This window comes from Musca autumnalis, unplaced genomic scaffold (assembly GCF_047663935.1).
Source record: "Musca autumnalis isolate F117 unplaced genomic scaffold, ASM4766393v1 scaffold_2, whole genome shotgun sequence".
Taxonomy (NCBI): Eukaryota; Metazoa; Arthropoda; class Insecta; order Diptera; family Muscidae; genus Musca; species Musca autumnalis.
Window position 1 is genome coordinate 246,374,178 of NW_027411755.1, and position 20,026 is coordinate 246,394,203.

Sequence of the window (20,026 nt, forward strand, 5' to 3'; positions counted from 1 at the left end):
GATGTTTGTTTCCTTTTTTTTATTACATTTTGCTTCCACATTTAAGTAGGTTTTGTTTTGGAATTTTGAAATCAATTGGGTAATGTGCATTTCTTAACATTTGACTTGGTTGTTGGGATTTTGTTTTTCAAATCTATGCCAATTTATTAACACATTTAATTTATCAGTTTCCATTTCGTAATTTAACTATTTTAATTTTAAAAACTAAATATTTAATAGGTCTGTTATTTATAATTGCTTTTTCGTTCTTCCTTCTCGCCTTCTTGTTCCTGTTTTAAAAGGTCTCTTCCAGCTGTTATTGAGAATTTGCGCCCACATACTATTAAAAATAGTTTCGCATTTTGTTTTTAAAAAACACTTTCAATTAGACATAACTTAAGAAATTATAAACGTATTTTACTTTGACGGTTTTTTTGGATACTTAAAAAATTACAATTTTTGTTCATTAACAAATTACAATTTTTTGTTAAAATAGTTAGAAGAGTGAGTTTTTTAAAACTAAACATTTACAAAAAAATATATAAATTACTATGGAGAAATGGATGAGTAGTAGTTGTTGTTGAGTAGCATTATTGATGGTGATTTTTTCTTGTTCAGATTTCAAAATGTAGAAGTTCCCATTGCATTTGATCTGGGCTATGAAACCCTTCTTTACACGTACTTTCTCCCAAGGGGGATGTTCAACGATACAACCTTGTAAAGGTTTTCAAAGCCAATGTTACAGATTTGGTTGTTGTTGACCTGTCGTTAAAAAAAAAATTGGAATTTAATTAGAAAAGTCAATTGAGTTATATATTTTAACTTACTTCATAACAGCATCTTGAAAATCCAATAATTGCGCCTCAGTGGCTGTAACATAACCACCACTATTCTTCTTTGGCAAACTTTGTAATGCAACTTTTAGAAAAGCCTCCATTTGTTCGGGTGAAATAACATCCTTTAGCTCTGTCAGCACCTCAGCAACATCGGGTAACATATAGGAATGCAAACAAAATACTGAAGCTTGTATTAAATTAATAACCAAAGCTTCACCATTCTGTTCGGCAATCTCTCGCACCAATGGTTTACATTCCAATAGCTTGTAATTGTTACTACGTCCCCATTTTAGTAAATTACTAAAGAATTTCATAACCGATGAATTGGCCTCACGATGATCCAGAGTACAGGCCAAAAGGGCACACTGGAATATTGGCGTTACCAATGAACTTTGCAGGAAAGGCAGAGGGCAACAATCTATGAAACGCGAACACAAACGGAAAAAGTCATCCACAGTATCGGGATTGTTTTTCAAACCATTCTCCACTTGTAGCATCTTAAAGGTGGGTTCAATAAATGACTTCAACATAACCAGCAAGACATTTATACAATCATCCACTTTGGCAAATTCATCCACCAGCACGGAACCCAAATACAGGAAGCAACTGTGGTGATGCAAAGCATACAGTGTAACCATTTGATGTATCAGAGGTTCCACCAACATTGAGGCTTGTTTACGCACCATACGCACACTATAACGTATAAGGCGACATGTACGTTCCATAACACGTACATCGGTTTGGTATTTATCTATTACGCGTGATATCAGCGGCCAGGCTTCAGTCAATATATTCAATGTGGGATGGATTTCATTGTCACTGATATCTGGATTTGTGTGACGTATTACGGCACATGCCCTATCAACCCAATAGGCTGGATCGGTCCGCTCTCCCTTGCAAATGGGCGCCGTTGCTGTTGTCTCCACCATTATGGCCAATGGCTGCAACTGGAATGATATGATTTCTCTCATTGCTGTTTCCAGTTGTTGTTTGGGTAGACGGGAGAGTATCAGTGATATGCCTTTTAATAGACCAATGGCCAAATCGTTACTAATTTCAAAACTATCTAAACTTCGTGCAATTTCTACCAGACCGCTAATGTGATAGACCATTTTTTGGCGACACGATGCACAAATTGATGTCAAAGCAATAGCGGCGGCAGCGGCTAAACCATTCTTCTGTTGCAAGGAGTACAGAAGGAAATTTAAGACAGCCTGTAAACTCTCCGCATGATTTTCTATCCAATCACATAGCTCGCCGAGCAGCATGATGGAGGTGTAACGTACTGCTATGTGCGTGTTTTCGGGAAGATTTAATATGGCCTCCACAACCTTGGGTATAACTTCATTTTCGTCACTGAAAAAGATAGGAAAGGGGATATAAGAATAAAAAAGGACAAAACTAGAAATTTTTTGAACTTCCAAAAAAGACAATAAACTTGAATTTTTGAAAATTTATGGGAGCTACAAAAGGACAGCAGGCGGGGATTTTTCGAGTTTTGGGAGCAACAAAAAGGACAATAGGAGAGGATTTTTCAAAGATTTTTTGGGGCCACAATAGAGGACATATTGCTTGGATTTTTTAAAGACTTTTGAGACCACCAAACTGGGCAAATAGGGTGAATTTTTAAAGATTTGTTTGGGGATAAATTAGATTTTTAAAACTCACAATAGTTGATTTTTTTGGATCTATCAAAACGGACATTAGTCGAAGATTTTTGGAGCTGCCAAAAAATTCAATAGGTGCAGACTTTTTAATGATTTTTTGGAGATGTCAAAAAGGATAGTGGCGTAGATTTTTTAACGATTTTTGGAGCTATCAAAAAGGACAATAGGCTTAGATTTTTTGGATTTTTTCAGAACTATCAAAAAGTACAATAGGAGTAGATTTTTTTAACGATTTTTTGGAGCTATCAAAAAGGACAATAAGTATCGATTTTTTTACATATTTTTGAAGCCATCAAAAAGGAAAATAGGCGCAGATTGTTTTAAGATTTTTTGGACCTATCAAAAGAGACAGTTGACGTAGATTTGTTAATGATTTTTTGGAGCTCTCAAAAAGGACAATAGGCGTAGATTTTTTAAAGATTTTTTGGACCTATAAAAAGGTCTATAGGCGTAGATTTTTTAAAAAAATTTTTGGGGCTATCAAAAAGGACAATAGGCGTAGATTTTTTAAAGATATTTTGGAGCTATCAAAAAGGACAGTAGGCGTAGATTTTTTAAAATTTTTTTGGAGCTATCAAAAAGGACAGTAGGCATAGATATTTTAAAGATTTTTTGGAGCTATCAAAACGAACAACATGCGTAATTTTCTTAAAAAAAGTTATTTTGGAGCAACCAAAAGATTTGCCAAAAGGGTTATTATTTTGAAACTTTTTTCGGAGCTACAAAAAGTCAATAGGCCCAAAATTTTCGGAGCTACCAAAAAAAATAATTAAAATCATTTCACAGCAAACAAAATGTAAATGGGCCAAGACTGTGGAGCTATCAAAAATGACTTTTTTTTTTAATGTTGGACAATTTGTGTTGTGTGGCTCTTCGAATATTTTTTTGGGCTACCTAAAATTAGGTCCAGAAAGGAACAGCAGCAATATTTTTTCAAAGGTCAAAGGTCCCACATTTTTAAAGATTTTTAGGTGCTGCGAAAAAGGACAATGGGCTATCATTCTTTCAAATTTTTTGGAACCACTAGAGGTTTCAGTCGCTTACTTACGGTATTATATTTTTGGCAACATTTTGCATAATAAACAATGCAGATTCTGTTGATTCCCATGTACAACCGGGCTCCTGAAGTTTGTAAAACATCTGTTTGAAACAATTGCCAGAGCCAACAATAAATGCAACGTCCTTTATTAAATCTGAAACCTTTCGTCGGAAATCCTAAAATGAAAAAAATTTGAGTTATTAAATTCTTTTAAGAAGCACAAATTTGCTGTTTAAACTCACATTAAAACTATCATTTTCATCTATCAATCCCTCTTGATCAGGTTCCATTTGTGTAAGACGATACAAAGCTCCCAGCAAACGTTCTATGTGCGGCTTAAAATGCGCCGTCAACTTATCGTTATTACGTTGAAATAGCTCTTCACTCAAACGATACCATAGATTAAAGGTAATCTCCGCCACTTCATAATCATAATGACCCACACAGATCAGCACCAAATCCAATCCCTTAATAGAATAATGAGGTATATCTTCGTTGGCAAACATTTCGTAGAAAAATGCCTCACACAGCACGGTAAATATGCGGCAATAGTTCATAATTTTATCAATATCTTCCATACCCACAGATGTGTGGTATGGCGTCTCCAGCATAAAGACAGCATTGAAGATTTGCATTTTTAACTGAGGATCAAGCATATCACGCCCACTATTCGCCTCCATACAGCTGAGTAAAGCACACAGACATTCTGTGGAGGAATCATGCAACTTTCGTGAGGTATTCTCAATGCTAAGTAATTGAAAAACTTGTTGTGTTAATGGGTTTTGGGCAGCCTGTTGCAGTGGAATAGCCTGTATAGCCACCCATGCACAATAACATCTTAACGTTGAATTTACAATCTTTTCCTGAACCACACTATCACCGGCCTGTTGTTGCATACACATACAAAGAAAATCCATGACTTTAGGTGCAGCTGCATCTAACTGCTTGTGAATCTCCTCACGACGATTTGCACCCAAACGTAAATATCTCGAATCGATTTCTTCCGGTATCAATGTTAAAATCTCCAATAGGGGCCATACCGATTGAGGTTGTGGTGAAAGCATTTCTAGCAAATCTATTATGGGTTGTTTCCATGAGGCCATCAGTAGAGCTAAATCTGCAACTGCCAAACAAAGCTGAGTAACTATTATCGTATCCGTTTCATTGGTAATTTGTCCCACATGTGCTATCAACGAATCCCTTAGTGATTCATGCGAATTCAATGGCAATTCATTAAATGAATTTTGTATTTTGTTGCGCATTGTCTGGGCCGCAAAGTAGCACGAATGCAAATCTCTCTTTTGTTGTAGCAGTTCATCAGCTATTGTCCAGGAGTAAATCTATAAATATTTCATGTAGCACTAGTCTGTTCCATGCTGCTGTTTATTGTACTCCATAAAACTTACCGATTTTTGAAATTCTTCCAGCCATTTGTTTGCCTTTTCCTTTTCTTTCGGATTGCTGTTGTGGAAGAGTGTACATATTCCCTGATATACTAAATCAGCGGTTGGCGCTGTCTCCATCATAATTTATTGTTTCCGGTAATATTTTGCAAATGTTTATGTTACTTTTATACTTGTCTACATATATTTTACAATAAAAAATTGCAAAAGAAGAAATTAAAATTCTCTCGTTCTGGAACTTGTCGTTTATTGTGTAGCTGTCTGTAGATGTCAAATTCTTGTTCTTCTTGGGATAAAAATATATTTTCGATTAATCGAAAATAATCAGCAATCGATTGTGTTAAAATAAAGCGACTTGGCCACACATCAAGTGGGTCGTGTAAATGTTGTATAGGTGTGACTGACAGTAAGGAATAATTTGATGTGTTGCCCGTGAGCTTTACGTTTACGTGTTGCCGGCTTAATATCTACAAAACTGTTGCACTAATTTCTCTGAATTGAATTTTTTGGCAGAAATTGTATTTCTTTTTCTGTGAAAAATTTCCTTGTGATATATTTTTATTTCAAATTGTATTTACACTCGTTATTGCTGAATCATCTCATTAGATATTCCAAGGTAAGTGAAGGAAGACAATCCGCTGATTGAATAAACTCAAGTCAAATTTTTATAATAAAAATCGTTCAATTCGTGGAAGAAGTTAAAGAAGTCAGAAGTCATTCTCATTACACATTCTAGTATTGTTGTAAGATTCCCATTCTTGTTGGAGAATAGAAAAAAGTGACAGTTCTTGGTCGAATAGTTCTAATATCGTAGATCTAACCTGCATGCAAACGTTTAAGTGTCAGAGTCTGTTTACGAATCACATACCTACCAATTATAGTCCTAGACTCTAGGACCTAGAGAGAGTAGAAAAGTTATGTGACGGCTAATATCCGTAAGTGTCCTCTGAATAAAGTGATGGAGAAACTCAGCTTTTATTCGGAAACATTTTTAAGATTTCCTAAATACACTTTTTTAGGCCTACTGTGTCTGTATTCAGAAAGCTTTATACTGGTCTTTTTTCAAAACATATCCTTTTATAGTCTATATATGTAGATGGAAGGGTGTCACCGTGGTGCAATGGTATGCACACCCGCAGTGCACGCAAAAGATCGTGGGTTCGATTTCCCGGCTAGGCAACATCAAATTTCCAACGGTGGTAATGTTGGCGACATTTCCTGAGTATTTCAGCCATGGAAATCTTCTCTACAAATGGTGTCTTAAGACACGCCGTTCGGACTCGGCGATAAACTGTAGTTCCTATATCATTGAGCTAATATGAAGGTGCACTCATTGATATGAGAGAAGTCTTCCTTGTCCCGCCTGGGATGTTTGTGGAACATTTATGTATATATATAGATGGAAGACCTACTGAGTTGCCATAGCTGGAGCCTCTTTATATTCTTTGTAACATCCCAGATTGTTTGTCTTCAAAACCCCATAAAAACCTAGACGACTTTGATAAGATAAATTTAAACCACATTTTGAATATTTGGTATGTATTTATGTATATTCAAATTCAAATAGCATTATACACTTATGTTTGCAAACGTTGTACTTTTATAATATAAAGATATTCTCCTGGTATTCGGCGCTCCATAAATTTTCGACTTTGAAAACCAAGTTGTGTCAATTGTTCCATTATTTCGTCAGGTTTATTTTCACGAAGCAGCAACAGATAGAAAACTCCTTTCGGTGATAGGATGTCACTTAATTTGGGTAATAAGATATCGATAATTCGTCTGCCATGTTGACCACCAGCCCATGAATGTACAAGATTACCCATCGTACATTCTCCAAAATCATCCGATGATTCAATTTCCGTATCTGAAGTCACTACATATGGTGGATTAAAAACTAGCAGATCAATAGAGTTGCATTTAAAGGCATCTATCAAATTTCCTTGCACGCATTCAACATGAGTTGAATTCCTTGCGCAAGTAAGTTTTGTTACACGACAAGCATATGGATTTATATCACAGGCCAGGCATAGGGTACTCTGTAAACGTTTGGCAATTGCTGTAATAATAATACCACTTCCAGGTCCAATTTCCAAACACACTGAAGGTTTTAGTTCGTTTTCTATAAATTCCAAATCAGATTCGAGAGCATCTAGTAGTAAAAAAGAGTCTTCAGCCGGTTCATAAACATGCTCATAATCCTGAGAAGTTAAATGATCGATATGTGGGGTGTCCATTCTTTTTGTCGTTTCCGTTGAATATTGCTTTGGTTTAATGGTGTTTGTATGTTTTCTTTTTTATGAAATATTTGTACTTATGGCTGAATCTAATAAAGCTTGCCTCCGCCTCTGCTCCTTTTCAATTAATTTATGTAGACCTGCCAATCGCTCTTGACTGCTGATAAGTATGTTGGCAATCACGGTAACTTTGTGTTTAACGTTTATCAACTCCTTCACTTTATCGGAAAATTCTGGGATATTATGTTGAGCCTTTTCAATATCTCTTAACTGGACTGACAAACTATCCAATTGTGATTTTAGTTCCTGTTGAGCTTGCCTTGTAGCCTGTATACGTTCGTCCAATCTCTCCACAACAGGTTTAAATAAGTTCAGAATTCCTTCAGCAAGAATATCCCTTGTTTGATTAGTGCAGAAATTTTCAGTATTCTCGTCCAGCGATGTGACCGTGCTATCGGAATCTTTGTCCATTGTTTTTTACTGTACGGTGGAATGATTTGAAGCTGTTCGTCTTAGCAATATGAAAAATACATTGCTTGTTGTTGCCTCAGTAAAAATACAAGAGAATGGGAGAAAATGGAAATTCTAATAAGAAAATAAAGAATTGGGGAACATTGACAAATAATGACAAGAGAAAGCAAGTTGAACACAGCTGAATGTTTTGGGTGTGTTCACTTTGTATTTCACATATGTTTGCAATAGACACTACTAAAGCTAGGTTTACATTAGCATTCATTGTGAAAATCACGTTATATTTGTACAATGGTGAAATTGGAGCAGTGGATGATAAATATGATGTATATGTTACTTTAAAATATGTCTGTTCCAGAACCTGCAAGAATCTACAAATATTTACTACGATAACAATTTTTCCTTTATGATATCGAAAAAATAGTAAAAATTAGTAGTTCTAGCAGTCCTAGAATAGGCCAAATGTGTTTTAAATCAGTTAAAAGATGCATTATTTTCTAAACAATAGGCCTGTTCGATAACTTTGCAAGTAAAAAGTATTTGCAAGTTCTTGTAACAACTTGCATGTACTTCTCAGGGGCCTAATTACGATATTCCATTCGATCGAATGAAATGAAAAAAATGAAAATTATTCGCGCCACCAGCCGTACATTTACCAAGGTGGATGCAGCCATGGTACAATAAAGCAGAGGTAGGACAGGTATGAAAATCGCTGAAAAATACAACCCTGCAGCCATGTCTTAAAACGTCAAACAGCATGTTGCACTATAAAGGTATCTGCATAGTTAGTCCGTTTTACAAAAACATATGGTATATAGAACTTCTCAGTTTATGTGTTAAAATTACCAAATAGAGTAAAAATAATAATAATTACTTTAGCTAGACTCCAGAATATTGTTGCTAGAAAAGTGTTCCAAAAATAACAAAAGTTGTACCCAAACTTATGACAGTAAAAAATGCAATTCTCATATTTTCTTACTTGACAAGTTTTGCTGATCTGACATCGTGATTGATGGCATCCGATTTGCAGATACATTTCAGCTAGAATTTTTACAATATTTGTAATTCTTCCATTCCCGTACTATTGGAACAAATTTCAATTAATATCAGTATTTGTTCTATCGGAAGTATGTATTACTATTAAAAATTAACAATTTAATTTTGCCATGCAAACAAAAATCGTATGCCCTTGTTTTTAATTTTAAGATATAGTGTTGCAGCAGACTTTTTTTGTTGGAACAATTCACCGATGCATCTTCCTTTATTATTGCATAATGTCAACAACAATAACAAATTTCAACCCTTCTTTTGACAGAATAGGCCATAATAAGAAAAAAATGTAATCAGCTGTTAGCTCTGGCCTACCTTATAATTATTCTACCATGGATGCAGCATTAGCAACATGGTACAAATACACAGGTAGCCGCATCGGCAAGTCTTATGCCAGACTATGAAAATTTTCATTGAAAACGTTTTGCCATTTTCTTCCAAATTTTCATTGACGTCTACACACATATATGAAATCATATGAACATTTTGATATTTTCGTTGCTTTGTATTGGTTTGAGAGTTACGAATTTAAACACAAAGAATAATTTCAGATTACAGAACCTTGTGTACAGAGTTTCACCCCCTTCACACCTTTTGCCTATAAACTCATTTTCACGTACATGAAAATTTTCATAGTCTGGCATAAGAACAATTGTTGGTAACATAAGATGTCAAAATTTGACATCAATTCAATGCAATTGACACATTGTGTTACCATCAGCTGGCTTGATAATGCTACCTGTATTATTGTACCATGATTAGCAATTTGTTACAACAGCAGATGTGTTCGTTTACTCAAAAATTTGTAGAAGTTCAGTAACTTCTTGTAATCGGCTAAGGTCTTTTGCATTGTACTGTAGAGTAAACGAACAACATCCAGTAACAATTCGTACAAATTTTGAGTAAACGAACACACATAAGATCAAAAAGGTTTACAAAAATAAATCATTTCATACATTTTTCTAACACAACTTCTTTCCAAAATTATTACCCAAAGTATTATTAAACGATTTCATCAAATATTTACATTCTTTCATTAACAATTTTGTTTTTGCTTTAAAATAAGCACATTTTTACCATCTACTTTCTTAATGAACACATAGGTTTACATAGTTCGATTTTTTCATTCACGAGCAAATACTCGATCGAATCGAATGTCGTAATTAGGCCCCAGATCTCTTTTACAGTAGTTGTTGTTGTAGCAGCATGAAACCTACGTAGAAGCATAGGGTTGATGCTGGGTTGGCAGCCGCTGGCCGGTACGAAAGAACCCGCTGCCGTGGGATAGTGGGATTCTCTAACGCATTTTTGGCTATCGACAAAAATCGTTAAAATTAAAATGCTTATAATTTCGCGCGAAATCATACAAAAATTAAATCATCTCATTTCGTGATTTCAGCAAAATCAACATCGAAATCACAGTCCTCATGATATAAAACCCTGTTTTTGCCTAAAAAAAAGTACCAAAAGTTGCAACACTTTTCACGTATCGTAATAAACAAGGTAGATGGCGAATTGATTCAACACAAATTGTAATATCAAAATTTGTAAACAAAAAATAAATAAATACATTACTTTGTTACAATGTTGATTTTTCATTGTGTTTTCATGAGCGAAATGTCAAAAAATAACTTCCTATTGGTGCTATTAGGATAACATATTTTTTGTAAGTTTGTTAAGTATTATACACAGGTATTATGACATTTACATATACACAATTTTACGATGAATTTCGAAATGAAGCAGTAAATTTCTATATTGTCGTATATTTTTAACGCAAGTCAAATTTGCAAAAACTTGTTTTGAAAGTTCATGTTCGATAAGCTGCACATATGCATCTACCTTGATTATTGTGATATGTTTGAAATCAACAAAAAATAAAGGACTTTAAGTCAAAAGTCAGAGACCTTAAGGCCTCTGCACACACGGCGCGTTGTGCATCGCGTTACAACAAACACATGAAAACTTCAAGAACAAACTTGACATCACTTACACATTTTAATGTGGTGGATGTTTTCATCACGCAACGCGTCACACAACGGATTGTGTGTGCCACGGCCAAATAATACGGTCCGTTGTGTGACGCGTTGGTCGTTGAAAACAACAACCATATGAAAAATGTGTAGGCGATGCCAAGTTTGTTCTTTAACGGACCGTATTTGTCGCGGCCCTTACGTTGGGCATTGGTACTTACTTATAGCTATATTACATTACGTATATTTCATGTGTATGTTTTGCATTTTTTTACATCTACATGTTGTACACATAGTGTGATCCATATAAAAAATTTCATCTATCAAAATGATGTGTGAACCTATGTGTAACTCTTTCGTTTTAGAGCCCTTCCTATTTTTGTATGTACAAAAAATAGAAAACAGCTGATTTTTTTTTTTGTTTTGATGCATGGTGTAAGAAAGAAGGTGATACAATAATAGCAACCTATGTCTTCATTTGCTGTCAAAACATATTTTTAATCAAAAATAAATAACAAATATTTCGCTTCTATAAAAAATATCTGTGTACAACATCTTTGTTTAAGCTTCGCGAATAATATTTTAACGTTTTCTTCTAACTTTTGTGGATATTTCGCGCAAAAAAAAAATTTACAGCAAATGAAGACTACAACCTAACGTCAACTATTGGATCACCTTGTTAAATTCGCCTTGGTTTTGATGAAAGCAGAAATTTGCAAAATTTGCTGAAAGAAAAAATTTCTTAAAGAAACTTAAATAAATCTATTTGATAAAGGATTTGTTTACATTTATAGGTAATGCCATGTTCATACCAGCATTTGAATAACGTCGTTCGTTCTCATAATTAAGTACACGAATTAACCCGTTCATACGACGTGGTACATCATTCACAGCAACATGATTCATATTTTCATAGTTTTTTGTTTAAAGAAAATTTCAGCCAAAAGACGAGTAAAGTTAATTGATATGAACTGAAAAAATATTTGTCCTTCTTTCATACATATATCTATTTAATATTAAATTATATTAGTTTCATTCATGTTTTCTATTTTTTCTCACAATTTTGGTGTTTTCAGTATATTTTCAAATTTTTCTATTTTAAAAATTAACGAGAGAGAGACCAGCCGAAATAACTTTTTGGTATACAGACTTTTCGGCAGGCATTTGATTTTTGTTTCTAAATTTGTACGCGAATTTGAAACGATGGACAAGAAAGACAAAATTTGCTATGATTTGAATGTATACTAGTCGTTAAACCGTTTACTTTTCATTCATATTTTGCAGTTTTTCTAAAAATGTTTGGGTTTTTAATAAATTTTTAAATTTTGTAGTTTTCCTGTCATAATTAATTTATTTCGATAAATTCTCTTATTTGTTAGAGATGGGACATATTTTATCGTCGTTCTGAGAGTGATTTAAATTGGACAATGTACACAAATCGTTGTTCGTTCTCAATATTTTGTATGGGAAATTAAGTAATTACATCGTAATTTGGGGTCGAACAACGAATAGAGAGCGAAACACCATCAGTCTGAAGAAGGCATTATGTCACACAAAAAAACATATACTGGTGTAATAGCAAAAATTATAAATCATATGTAAAATGTCATTTTTCACACACACAAAGAATTACACAAGGACAAACAAATTCAAAACATACACATGAAATACACGTAATGTAATATAGCTATTAGCTGGCCCATTACATAACATTTGTTCCATAAGTCCTTGGTCACACTAGCGAGTTTCATGAAACGAATAATAGAAAGAGGCAATATCGCAAACACAGAAAAACATGTACAGCGGTTTCACTACCTCATACCCCTCGCCTATAAAATCGTAGTCGCCATGTTGAAACAGCGCTAGTGTGACCTTCGACTAAACAGAACTAAGTCCATACCTACATTAGGCAATTTTCCTTGCGGCAATTGTCAGTTTGTCGGTGAGAGAGGGTGTTGAGAGGCAAAGAGTTACCGTATGCTTCACCTTTCTCTCCATCAAACTGACAATTGCCGCAAGGAAAATTTCCTAATGTAGATATGGACTAAGGGGCCAAATACATACGGTCCGTTGTGAGTCGCGTCAGGCGTTAAAAACAACAACCACATGGTAAACGTGTAAGCGATGCCAAGTTTGTTCTTGAAGTTTATATGCGGTTATTGTAACGCGGTACTCAACGGACCATATGTGCAGAGCCCTTAAGGAAATATCTCCATTTCTCTCTGTTTGTTGCTTCGCTTTTTGGGCATTGGTAACACACATAAAATGTTTGTTAACGCCGTCGTCATCCATATGTTTGAGATAAATAATAAGATATGTTTAGTGCTCAACATTTAAGAAATATACATTTAAAAACACAATTCCTCCTCAAACATATTTATTTTATAATTGTTATTATAAAATGAGAAACAAATAAACCAAAATTACAAGAATAACCACAAAAATGTGTTTGTTTGACGTGTAAACAAAGAAATGTCAAAAACAACGCCGGCGGCAAGACGCCAAATTCATCAAATTTTTAGCTTTGAAGTCCAAAACTGAGCGTGCAACACAAAGAGAAATAGAACAAGAGAAATTTGTGGGCGTCAACACCAAACGCAAAATTTTTCCCGAACCTTGGGTATGTTTACAGCTTACACATGACAGGACAGTTGAGTTCATATATTGATTGTCAAAAACCCAAAACTTGCCTGTGTGACGTAGGCGTCCCGACAACTGCAAAAACATTTGTAAAATTATCAATGAAAATCATCGATTTCTTTATGTTTTCCGTTCACATGTTTTGTTATGGCTCATTTTCTTTTGTTTTCAACACATTTCAATTACTATTTCACTTCTTTTTACGTCAAAAAATTTTTACCTCTACTGTCTATGGAAAAATGATGGACAGCTGAGAGACAAACGACAAATGTATGTATGTGTTAGTAAATCAGAGTTGTATTTGAAGACAAACTGTCTTGTGTAAACGCCTAGTTACTTTTCTGTAAAACTAGTCATGGGAGAATAATTTTGACAGTTCCCTCTTTTGCCACTTTTACCATTAAAACGTAAAGAAATGTACCTCTAGTTTTGATTTTTCTTTATCCATTATGTTTATTTTTTATTTATTTGTTACATCTGTCTTAAAAAAAGAAAAATGATTTACAACACATTAGGTGTGTTCGTTTACTCAATAATTTGTTCAAATTTGTACAAGTCCAGTAACTTCTTGTAATCGACTAAGGTTTTTTGCATTGTACAGTAGAGTAAACGAACAACATCCAGTAACAATTTGTACAAATTTTGAGTAAACGAACACACATATTATTGCAACAATTCCCGCCTTTATTGCTAAAAAAGTGTTTGCGACTTCAACTTGTCATTCATAATTTTCCGATTATTTTCTCAATGTAGCCTTTATCGACAAGTAATGGCAACAAAACTTACAGACCACTTCTGTAGTGCGACTCTGCAACTCATTTTTTGAGTTACCGACAAATACCGATAAAAATAAAATGCTTATAATTTAAGTAATTAACGATGTTGTTCTGTAAGCTAGCGACGAATAAACAGTGTAAGAAGTAAGGTGTTTGCATGAATTACAACAACTAACAATTTTACAATAACAACATGGTTTTATGGGACAGAACCTGCAAGAAGCTACTATTTTTTACTACGATAACATATTTTTCCTTTATGTTATCGGAAAAAATAGTACAAATTAGTAGATTCTTGCAGTTCTGGAACAGACCAGACAATAAAATAACAACGAGTAGGCTGACAGTGTAAACGTGTGATAGTGGTAGAAACGAAATATAACAACATCAAACAGTGGAAACAAGCACAATTAGAAAGCGGTGAACAAGTTTATTGAAAAAGACAACCACAAACAGTGAAATATAAAACAGTGGAAACGTACAAAACGAATAATATTTTTCCCACATACCACAACAACAAGAAATCAAACAAATCACATTACGGAAATAAATTACTTTGAATACTAGGGTCCTTCCAAAATAGTTCAGAAAAATTTACAGGAAATAAATGAAATGGTTTTAAATTTAATTTTAATTGGCATCGAAATTACTCTATACATACTGTTATACATTCTACAATTCATATATTTATTATGCGGCACTGAATAGAACATATTGGAAATCTATTTATTAAATTTTGGAATATTCGGGGTAGATCCTAATATATTCTGACAATTCAGTTTATAAAAAAGTTCAAAGCCGTATGATTGTCACTTAAGGCCTGGGTACATATGCTGTCTCGCCTGCTTGCTTTCCTGCTTCATTTCTGACATAATAAAAGAATAAAGAAGGCCGAGCAAATTTCGAACTGTGTTGCCCTTTTCTTTTTTATTATTTTATCAAAAGCAAGCAGGCGAGGCAGCTTATGTACCCAGGCCTTAATAGCCTAGCCTTAATTCAAATTAATTTGAACATTATCCCCATTTTTAATGCACAAAATCAAACTGAATTTATATTGAATTTAGCGATATCAATATGACAATGCTGTTGAAAATCAATTGTCTTTTGTCAAATGTCCATGTTTATCAAAATAAAAAGGAAAACACATCAGCAATTTTCGCGTTTCTTTCAAATAAGTAGTGGTCTTTCACGAATAGCATAGCAGCTAATCGTTTTTCGCCCTTTTATCAAATGTATTTTTTTAAAATGTTTATATTCACAAATATTTCATTCTATCGAAAATAGTAGTATCTTCCTCAAATATTTCTTTACAGTTCTGCGACATTTTTATAATAATAAAAATACTCAAAAATATGGCGAATAATTTAAATTTATTTTTGCTTGATGGTGGTGAAAAAGTCAATGGTAGAAAGTATATTGGTTTCGCATATTTTGGCGAACTTTTGTAAAACTTTATTAAATGGTCTGCTGGGTACAAACAAACAACACAACCAGCTGTTTCATAAATGCAGAAACTATCGTCTGTCAGGGTGAAAAATTAATTCAAATTAAGGAATTTTTAATGTAAATTAATAGTGCGTTAATATATAACCGGATTTAACAAACCCACTGGGTTTTAAATGTCAATTCCATTGCATATACGTCAAACAAATCCTGATAATGAAGGTTAACCTCCCAAAAAGCTCTAATATAAACAGCATATAACTCTGCCGTCTGTCTAGGGCAGTCTTCGGCAACCCTTTACTCGCGAGCAAGCAAAGAGAGCTTCGCTCTCCCCTCACGCAATTTAACTAATTGAAAATCCATGCAATGACAACAGTGTTTACTCAAATTCTTGTTGTTGTGTGCCGATTGTTGGTCCAGGGTATTAATCATCGTATGATTGTACGGTCTAAACGGCGTTTTACAGTACGTCCACATATAACTGGATTTAGTTAATCCAGTAGGTTTCAATTGTCAAATGCATTGCGCATACGTCAAATAAATCCTCATAAAGTAGGTTAGACCGTGTAAAATAAAAACAGACACAAACATTGACAAACATTTGACCTTCAAAAGAAAAATTTTATCGGGGAAATACTTTAACTGTGAAACATTTTCAAAATAACGGCAACACATTATGCAAACAGGCAATGCAACAAAAACGGACTTTAATTTACAACGCTTTTAGTGACAATTCTCAAAACGTTTATTTCCTATTATGTATTTAGATAAAAAAAACACATTTGTTAATTGATATTAGTACAGTTCGAATAGCCATGGATTAGTTTTATGACCACAATTCCAATACACATACAACATAAAACATCACGAAAAGTAAATGTACATACATGCATACATTTGTATGTATGTTGTGTGCTCAATATTAGTATTGCTGTGTGTATTTTGTAGGCGTTCGAGTGTCCTTTTTTGTTATACCATAAAGAAGAGTTCACACAGAACACACGCACTCACGCGCCTACTGTACACTGTTCTTCTATAAATGTTTTACAGTTTCTTTGCTTTCTATGCCAAACAAATAGTTATGACCTTCATAGAGAGAGGAGAGGGTACAACGTCGTATTCCGCCACCTAATCACCTTATACCAAACGCCTTTTACCTGACCTTTATGCTTTGAACTAGTATGCTACTCTAGTCACCCTATATTTACATTTAGATTGTGTGTTTCTGAAAAGCATAAACTTGATACACATGCACACACAAATGTACTCACACAACAATGACGACAGCTGTATTAAAGAAATAAAATATCCATGTTATGCCCGCTTTGGAATTTCCCCACTAAAACTGTACTTTCTCGTTGTTCGTCGTATAACCAATGTAGGTATGTTTCTAAAATATCCCTTTATTTTTGCCCAAAATGTAGGTTGTCGCTACAACAACTGCAGCAGCTGTCACTGACATTTGTCGTTATGTTGTGTTGTATTTGTATGATGTGTGCAAAAATTTAGCAGAGATTGGACAAAAGTATCATTGACGCTAACAGTAGACATGTTTTTTTTATCAACAAATGGTGACATACATATAAACACACATGCGTTTGTTGTATTCTGTTGTTTGTGGTACAGCTACATTTTATGGAACAACAAATACATACATCAATTTCATTTAAATTAATTTGTATAAATCTGAAATTGAATCTGAAAGATTAAAATCTAATTTACACTAGGGGCAAATACGCCATTTATTTGACAATATTTTATGTAATGCTCGCTTTGCCTACAAAATCTAGGATACTCCATCAAATAAATCTGTTTCTATACAAATTAATCACAGTGTTTGGGAGCAATGTTGGCAATTATCAAAGTGCGGACTGTACACTTACTTGAGTATAACATCACCACGACTGTAACATATGCAGTCGAAGCTTTTCTTCACCACGTTTAATTTAACCACCACATTTTCCATCCCTTTTTCGTGTTACGTTATGAAGGGGCAAATCTGGTCAGGGGGTAGAAAATGATAATGGTGATTTGGGTATTAAGTGCTTAATGTCATGTCCTTAGTATGTTTGTGTGTTATATTATTGACGGGTGTGTGTATTTAATATGCCTTATCGTAGCCGTAAATATTGATTGCTTATTGTATCAATATACGCCATACATACATACATGTGTATGTATACATGGAAAATAGTTAACCAATAAATCGACATTTTTGAAGCAATTATTTTTCATTGATAAAGGTAGAAAAGGTAGTAAGTACTAAAGAAAACATATTCTATGATTAGGAGACAATCGTAGAAGGTATAGTAGATATTTACCTATATACAAAATGGACCGTTGGAAGGTGTTCTATACCTCGATTTCCTTTTAAAAGCCTTCTATAAGGTTGTAAAGAGGAGTTCAATATATGGAATATACCACATGAAATACATCGAAGAAGTGCAGATGGTATTTCCCACTCAAACCATTATACAATTTAAGCTTTCAGCGGACCAAACAATCTTCATGATGGTATTACATACTAGATTTCGCTTTGGAATTGATGACTGTAACCTGAGAATAAGGTAGCGTATTGTTACTAATTCAGCTGCATTCACATTTAAATACATATGTATATAAATTATAGGAGATCATATAAGAAAAAAACAGTACATTCATATTGTGTTGGATTCAGTAAATCCGGTGGGTTAACGTCAAATAAATCTGCATAAAGGAAATTAACCGGGCAAAAAATCGTATATGAACCAGCTATAAGGTCAGCAGAATGTCTTCTATGTAAAGAAGGCGTTTATAAGTCCTGTATACAGATTTCCTATATACCATCTTCTTTATCATTCCCTGTCACCGCAGTATCATTAGATGTGTTCGTTTAATCAACAGTTTGCAAAATAGTTATTCTACAGTACAATGCAAAATATCTTATGCTTGGTTTACATTTAAGAAATCCACTCGATTTCAACTGTCAATTCCATTGATTAAACGTCAAACGAAATCCAATGGATTTCAGATGAGTTTTCATTTGACGTATACGCAAAGGAATTAACAGTTGAAATCGAGTGGATTTCGTAATGTAAATCAAGCATTAGTCGCTTATAAGAAGTTAGTAATAGGGCGCATTTTAAGTGCCAGTGTAAATTAGGTTTCATATTATAAATTGCATTAGTTGTTTTCCTTTATTTGCCTGAGGTCACCATTTTTACCACTTCCCTCCGTTTTTAACCTGCAAAACGTTCCTTAACCCCAAAAAGTGGTAAAACTGGTAGCAATTTTTAAGAGAGAGGGGGGAACAAAAATTCCGTTCTCTTCTACCACAGGCTACCAGACAAATTTCTTCTGGTAAAAAATGGTAGAACTGATTTTTCGACATTGGTTTGACGATTATAATAAAAGAAAAAAAGCGAACGCTAACAAAACAAAATTAAAAACAGTAAAATAAAATAGAGAATATTTAATTACTTTGTTTCTTTGTGACATTGTTACCAGATCTACCATTTTTCTGTTCCTTTACTTTTTTGGTAAAACTGGTCATGAGAGAGCAATTTTTATGGTTCTCTCTTTTCACACTTTACCTTTAAAAAAGTAAAAGATCAGAGCTATAAGCAATTAGTGTCATTATCACTACAATAAACGAAGGTGTAAATGCAATATACGTTATATTTCGTTAGTTATTAGTACGTTTACATATAAATGCATTAAATAAGTCCGCTGGACTTATTGCTTGACAGACTCTCACTGAATGTAATAATAATTTTACATATAATCACTGCAATGATCTAGACAGCCTTAGCCAATGTCAAGAAATATTTTCATTGAAAGCTGTAGATGAAACAGAAATGGAAGAACTGATTGGAAATATTGATACCAGTAAATGTCCCGGTTATGATGGTATTGGTGGTAGAGTATTAATTGGATCAAAAACTCATATCAGCGAACATCTAGCTGTCATTTTTAATGAAATAATCAAATCAAATAAAATCTATTTACCCTGATGTCCTAAAAATTGCTAAAATAGTCCCAATTCCCAAATCAAAAAATGCTTATAAAATTTGCGAGTTTAGATCCATAGCTTTATTACCATTAAAAGACAAACTATACGAGAAGATAATTCATAAGCAGGTATCAGATTTTCTGGAGCAAACTGGACAAATGTATTCAATGCAATTTGGTTTTAAAAAATGCAGCGGGAACCAGGAAGCTGTTGTCAATGTTGTGAACCTAATTTGTGAAAATCTGGATGCAAACTTTGGTGGAGTTGGTGCGGTCTTGTATGATTTCTCCAAAGATTTTGATCTAATTGACCACGAGATCCTGCTTACAAAATTGCTTACTATGGTATTCTAGGCAAAGAGTTCAAACTTGTGAAAAACTACCTCCAAAAAAGGAAACAGTTTGTTGAAATAGACGGAATAAAAGGAGACATTGGTGTAGTAGAACACGGAGTTCCACAACGTATTGTTCTGGGCCCCTTGTTGTTTACTATATTTCTCAACGACATATCGAATTTAAATC

At 34.0% G+C, this 20,026-nt stretch overlaps 3 protein-coding genes across 4 annotated transcripts in view; all 3 read right to left on the minus strand.

Moving 5' to 3' along the window:
* Nucleotides 1–4: 4 nt before the first annotated feature.
* Nucleotides 5–5,263, minus strand: Tnpo-SR (transportin 3). The gene is made up of 5 exons (XM_073971299.1): nt 4,928–5,263; nt 3,764–4,861; nt 3,531–3,697; nt 807–2,171; nt 5–741 (listed from the first exon to the last, which is right to left on the minus strand). The coding sequence occupies exons 1-5, from the start codon at nt 5,045–5,047 to the stop codon at nt 681–683; spliced, it is 2,811 nt and encodes a 936-aa protein (XP_073827400.1). The 5' UTR covers nt 5,048–5,263; the 3' UTR covers nt 5–680.
* Nucleotides 5,264–6,446: 1,183 nt separating this feature from the next.
* On the minus strand, nt 6,447–7,161 carry HemK2 (HemK methyltransferase 2). The gene has a single exon (XM_073971300.1). The coding sequence runs from the start codon at nt 7,159–7,161 to the stop codon at nt 6,502–6,504; it is 660 nt and encodes a 219-aa protein (XP_073827401.1). The 3' UTR covers nt 6,447–6,501.
* The window catches only part of Snapin (SNAP associated protein), a 46,391-nt gene continuing 32,811 nt past the window's right edge, over nt 6,447–20,026 (minus strand). For both annotated transcript variants that reach the window (XM_073971305.1, XM_073971306.1), the window contains exon 2: nt 6,447–7,746. In XM_073971305.1, coding sequence (XP_073827406.1) covers nt 7,222–7,632 — 411 coding nt within the window. In that variant the 5' untranslated portion in view covers nt 7,633–7,746 and the 3' untranslated portion in view covers nt 6,447–7,221. The remainder of the gene's footprint in view (nt 7,747–20,026) is intronic.

Bases quoted from the DNA above. Each gene is read 5' to 3' on its own strand.
- Tnpo-SR (XM_073971299.1), bottom strand. From the start codon at position 5,047: ATGATGGAGACAGCGCCAACCGCTGATTTAGTATATCAGGGAATATGT. The intron at 2,172-3,530 runs GTAAGTAAGCGA...TATCTTTTTCAG, and splicing joins GTTGCCAAAAATATAATACC to TGACGAAAATGAAGTTATAC. The intron at 742-806 runs GTAAGTTAAAAT...TTTTAACGACAG, and splicing joins TTTCAAGATGCTGTTATGAA to GTCAACAACAACCAAATCTG.
- HemK2 (XM_073971300.1), bottom strand. From the start codon at position 7,161: ATGGACACCCCACATATCGATCATTTAACTTCTCAGGATTATGAGCAT.